Source organism: Chrysochloris asiatica, unplaced genomic scaffold, assembly GCF_000296735.1.
Source record: "Chrysochloris asiatica unplaced genomic scaffold, ChrAsi1.0 scaffold00050, whole genome shotgun sequence".
Lineage (NCBI taxonomy): Eukaryota > Metazoa > Chordata > Mammalia > Afrosoricida > Chrysochloridae > Chrysochloris > Chrysochloris asiatica.
The window spans coordinates 12,362,299-12,368,603 of NW_006408568.1; the positions used below are offsets into that span (position 1 = coordinate 12,362,299).

The 6,305-nt window shown below is 40.3% G+C and overlaps 1 protein-coding gene across 1 annotated transcript in view; it reads right to left on the bottom strand.

The window, feature by feature from the left end:
- Nucleotides 1–5,999, bottom strand: part of LOC102826362 (prostaglandin-E(2) 9-reductase-like) — a 44,313-nt gene extending 38,314 nt beyond the window's left edge. The window contains exon 1 of the mRNA XM_006862730.1: nucleotides 5,913–5,999. Coding sequence (XP_006862792.1) covers nucleotides 5,913–5,999 — 87 coding nt within the window. The remainder of the gene's footprint in view (nucleotides 1–5,912) is intronic.
- Nucleotides 6,000–6,305: the final 306 nt, after the last annotated feature.

A 6,305-nucleotide genomic window follows, 5' to 3' on the forward strand; every position in this document is an offset into this window, starting at 1 on the left:
ATATATAGTTGCCTTATAAGTTGTTGAAAAAAGGTACTTGCAATGAATAAGTCATTGGTCTTGCAAAATTCTATCATGGAATCTCCAGCAATGTTTTCTATCATGCAGGCCATATTTTCCAACTGACCCTTGCTCTTTGTTTCCAACTTTCACACTCCAATCGCCAGTAATCATCAGTGCATCTTGATTGCATGTTTGATTAGTTTCAGCTGGAAGAAGTTGGTTGTTGTTAAGTGCAGTCAAGATGGTTCCAACTCATAGCAACCCTGTTTAGGGTTTCCAAGGAGCAGCTGGTGGATTTGAACTACTGACCTTGTGGTTCGAAGTCCAGTGTTAGTTCTACAGCACCAATTTCATCTTCACTGGCTTTAGAGGTTTATGTGTGAATTTGAATAATAGTGGTATTAACTTGTCTTTCTTTTAGACAAATGTATGTTGTCCTATCACAGACAACACTGCGCTTTAAGATAGATCTTGAAATGCTTTTTTTTGATGATGAATGCAATACCATTTCTCTTCAATTTGTCATTCTTAGCATAGTAAACCCTATAATTGTCAGATTCAAAATGGCCAATACCACTCCCTTTCTGTTCACGAATGCCTAGGATATTGATCTTTATTCACTCCATTTTATTTTTGACAACATTCAATTTTCCTAGATTTATACTTCATAATTCCACATTCTGATTATTAATGGATGTTTGCAGCTATGTCTTCATGTTTTGAGTTGTTCCCTATCAGTAAATGAAGACCTCAAAAACTTTACTCCATTCATATCATTATGGTCTTACCCAGTCCTATTTGAGTGCCATCCAACCTGAGGTTTCATTTTCTGGCACTATCTCAGACAATGTTCAGCTGCTACTCATAAGGTGTTCAGTGGCTAACCATTCAGAAGTGGTCTTCCTCTCCTACTTCCTAGGCTGTCTTAGTCTGGAAGCTCAGCTGAAATCTGTCCACCATGGGTGACCCTACTAGTAGGTCAAATACCAGTAGTATAGTTCCAGCATCTCAGCAATACACAGACCACCACAGTATGACAGATGAATGCTACTAATTAGTCACTTAGCGATATACAAATCACAACCACAATGAGAGACCACTTCACATTTACAAGAATGGCTATAATTAGCAACAGCAGCAACAGAAACAAAGATCTACCATATGACTCAGCAATTCCACTGCTAGATATATACCTTTGATGGTTTTGTGCAACCTGACTGGACCAGGATTCTCAGTGGTTTGGCAGATAAGATGTAGTTATCCCTGTAATGCAATGCAGTTAACTGTAGGAGAGGCTCTGCTGTGTGCAGCCAGTTGGTTGAAAGGATGTTTTCTCGGGGGTATGACCTGCTTTCCAATATATTAGACACTCAGCCAAAGGTGTTTTTTTTTTTTTTTTTTGGACTCTGCTAAGGTCTGGTTCTTGCATCAGACTCATTCTTTGACCTCTGGTTTTTTGGACTTGAGCCAGTGACTTCCTCTATTGTCTGCCTGCCTGCCTGTCTGCTGGACATGCCTATCTACCTGCCTTCTGACCTGCTGAACTTGGTTCATCTTACCCAGACTTGGTCCTCTCCCACCTATACAATGGTGTGAGTCATTTCCTTGATATAAACTTCTCTTTGTATATGTGTTTTACTGGGTTTGATTTTCTAAAGAATCCAACCTAAAACAATACCTAGAGTTAAAATCACAGCTGAATTACAACAGCCAAAAGGTAGAAATAACCTAAGTGTCTACCAGCAGATAAATGGATAAACAAAGTGTAGTACGTCTGTACCACATATGGTGAATATTATTCAGCCATAAAAAGAAATTAAGTTCTATATATGTTACAACAAGATATCACCTTGAGGACTAAGGGGCACCCAACCCAAGCCATGGTATTTTCAATAACCTCAGATGCATGCGAAGGTTGGATAGTGAATAAGGAAGATCATAGTAGAAATGATGCATTTGAATTATGGTGTTGGAGGAGAATATTGAAAGTACCATTGCCTGCCAAAAGAGATACAGCCAGAGGGCTCCTTGGAGGCCAGGATAGCCAGACTTCATCTCTCATAATTTGGACATATTGTCAGGAGGGACCAGTCACTGGAGAAAGATATCATGTTTGATAAGGTGAGGAGTCATAAAAAAAGAGGAAGACCCCAGTGAAATGGACTGGCAAAGTGGCAGCATCAGTGGGCTCAAGTAGGGCATCACTTGTGAGGTTAGCCCAGGACTGGGCAGTGTTTTGTTCTGTTGTGCATAAGGCGGCTATGAGTCGGTACCAACTTGATGGCACCTAACAACAACATATGTTACAACATGGGTGAAACTTGGAAACAGAGGACAAATTATGAATGGTCCCATTTATATTAAATACCCAGAGTAGACAAATTTCAAAGAGACAGAAAGTAGATTTAGAGGTTTAAAGGGATTGGTGATGCAATGGTTAAGCTCCCATAAAGATTGTTGTTGTTAAGTGTCAGCAAGTCATTACAATTCATATAGACCCTGTGTGAGCTTGAACCACAGACCGTGCATTTCAAACCGACCTTGCAGTCAAGAGCATTACCCCACAGTGCCACACTAGGACTCCCCCATAAATATGACAGCCTAGGAAACCTTAATGTGCTGTTCTACTCTCCCATCTAGGGTCACTTTGAATCAGAATCCACTGGATGGTAGCAGCAACCAAAGGGCTGGCACGGGGTGTAGGAGTGGGTCAGTGCTTAATGGGTACAGAATTTCTGTTTGGAGTGCTGAAACATTTTAGAACTAGAGAGTGGTGATGGCTATATAACATAATAAATTTATACCACTAAAATTTTATGTAAGCTCTTTTAACACAATAAATCGAATTGGGCAGCTAACCTAAAGGGCAGCAGTTTGAAACTTCCATCTGTTCTGCAGGAGAAAGATGAGGCTTTCTGCTCACATAAAGATTTACAGGCTTGGAAACTCTATACAGGTTCAAAATTGACTCAACAGCACACCACCACCACTACCACCACCACCACTCAACTCAGAGAGAGGCCTTTTATTTTCTCACTAACATTTTTACCATTCTTCCCACTCATCCTGCTCCCTTATTTTATGACAGAATCCTTAGTAACGGTCCTGTACTCTGGGGCCATAGGCTAAACTTGAATATAACCTCTGGTGATGGTGGTGGTGTGCCATGGAGTTGGTTCCAACTCATAGCGACTCTGTATAGAGTTTCTGAGGCTGTAAATCTTTATGGCAGCAGAAAGCCTCCTCTTTCTCCCATGGAGCAGCAGGTGGGTTTGAACTGCCTACTTTGTGATTAGCAGTCCAATGCTTATCCTACTGCACCACCAGGGCTCCTTTAAGCTCTCTACAGTCAGACAATTTTCCAGCTTTCTGCCCTCACTGGCTACTTCTGCTAGAGCTGAGCCACCCTCCTCACTGGAATGTCTGAGTAACTTCAAACCTTGCTTAAGCTCAGATCACATTCCCCTTGAAGCCATCCTAGAACAATCCAGTTCATGTTAGAATCCTTCCTCTGAATCTCAAGTTCTCTTGGCATTTGGTGAAATACTGTTGAATATTGTTACGTAGCTGTTGCTCTGCTGCGCATTATATTTCTTTAGTTGTCAAAGTCTCAGAGAAGCAAAACTACTTTCTATGCATTTTAACACTATTGCTAGGGAATGCACGCATTTAGTGTATTTGCTGCTAACCCAAAGGCTGAAGATGTGAGCCTACGCAGTGGTATCTCAGAAGAAAGTCTTGGAGATGAATTTCTGAAAAATCAGTCATCGAAAACCCTGTGGAGTACACTTGTTCTCTGACATTCATGGGGTCACCATGAATTTGAATAAACTTGATTTGGGTTTTAGTAGATTAATAATGCTCAGTGGATTGGTTAATTGACTTATTGTTGAATGATTACATATTCTACCTGAATCATTTTGATGGTCACATTCATAAGTCCAAAAGTTTAATTAGCTCTCTCTGCCTACCTTGTCAAAAATAGTTCATGTGTTCTAATATGTACCTGTCTCTAAAATTAATGAAATCAACATTCTCTTTTCACATTCCAGGAACTATGAACAATGTAGAAAATCAAGGCTGTCCTAAGGCCAGTATCAGAACCATGATGAAAGCACTGAGGACAGAACACTGGAACCAGATCTTAGAAATTGTGTACCAAGAACAGCAGAAGAAGACTGAAGATACTGACTGCCACCCAGCGGATCCCTGGGTTGCACACTGGGCAGTTGACCTTAAGAGCAAAGTCAGGAGAATATAATTTATACAGCATGCCTCTAATTTCCAACATTCAAAGCCTTGATGTTGAAATCTGAGATGTTGTTTACTTATTTCCCAGAAAACAAACTTAGCTGAACAAATAAAGTTACAAACAGGTACAAAAGCAGCAATATGTTCCTTCTTCCTGAAAAGACTCACAATAAAGTGCTCATGAGGTTCACATTTTAAAAGAATTCAAGTTAGGATGAAGTTGATTCCCATGCATGGTAACTCCACGCATGTGCAGAGTATAGCTGCTCCACAGACTATACCTTTTAGCATGAGACTGTCAGACTGTCTTTTGAAATACCATCAACTTTCCGGCTAGTAGTTGAGCCCTAAACCATTTGTGACACCCAGAAATGCCTTTTATCCTTGTAAAGATGTGTCTAGGGATTGTCTAGGTAAGAAAATCATGGGATATTTTTATTCTATCTCTATAATAGATTTCTGGCTTTAACAGCAGTATAAAATTTGGATGTAACAGTTATAAGACAAACCCTCTGCTAGAGTCCTGGTGTGGTGCTGTGGGTTAATGCATCAGACTGCAAAGCTGTTTGAATTGCAAGGTCGATGGTTGAAGCTCACCAGTCGCTCCTTGGAAACCCTATACAGGGTCGCTATGGGTCAGAATCAACTCAATGACACTTAACAACAACAACAGCAATAATTTTTTTTAAATGTCATAAAGTTGATTCTGATGCATAGTGACCTCAGATGTGTCAGAGAAGAAATGTGGTTTTCAAAGGCTGACTTTTGGAACTAGATCACCAGGCCTTTATTCTGAGGCACCACTGAGTAAACTCAAGCCTATAACCTTTTGATTAGCAACTTAGTAAATTGCTAATTTCATGACATAGTTGTACCAAGAGAGAGTATGTTTGTCTCTGACATTTTGGAGGACAATCCCTTTCAAGCCACAACAAACTACCTCTGACTCGATGTGATGCTTTTGGTATTTTAAATGCATTACAGTGAATTACTATGGGGGCATGAATAATATATTTGGTGAGAAGCACAATCCCATCCCTGTTGCTACTTCACTTCACCTAAGTCTTCCTCATCTAATGTTTTTTACATGAGAAAATTTTGGAGGATTCGAATCCTCTGGCAAATACAGCCAGCCCCAATAAGCTGACAGCAAGTTGCTACAGAGTAGTCATGTTAATGGTGGAACTACTTTTCCTCTCATGCCATCATCCATCAGGAATTTCTAACAAATAATAGAGTGGTTATGACTGAAGTAGCAGATGGGTACAAGAAGAGTTTAGCTTGGGATTTTAAACATATACCAAATAAGTATAATGATAGTACTTACCTGCAGAGTTGTTAGGAAGTAAATCAGAGAACACATACAAAATACTTACCTGGTGAGCCTTCAGTGTATGTTAACCAAACAAAGCAACACAATTAGAAAGAGAAGTCAAACAAAATCATCCACCCCTGTCTCTGACAGTCAACAACTTATCACCCACTTTGTGTCAAAAATACCTCTATGGTCTGGAGAGAAGCAAGTTGCCAATGTGAAATGAAGGCCCAAATACTGCCTCCCAAATCACTCAGTGTCTACTGGGCAGAGGATTGATATCTGCTCATACCCCATTCAGGGCTGTGTGCATTCAATCCTTCAATCCCTGGCTGCCACTTACTTCTTCAGGAGCATAAGTGCCAAATCCAATGACTGGCATGAAATGTCCATCATTCAGTTTCACAGAATGCATGTGCTTGAAGTCCATCGCTGTCCTAGTCCTGGCTAACCTGATTCTAACCTTCCTTTGTCTTCCTAGCTGATAGCCAGCCACAGTGGTAGAAAAGGTGGTAACCTTTCTTTATTTATACCAACCACAAACAAGATAGGCGGGGCCAAGGTTACAGCTGCCAATGGCTCCAAAATGAATTCAATCAAATTGGATTCAATCCTTGGACTTCAAGTAATTCTTTCAAGTCACTGTAGGCATACTTTACAGGAATGTTGTATAAAAATGTTATCCATGCCAGGAGAGTTTGAATCTTTCTTCAGCGTTGCTCATACTTGACTGCTT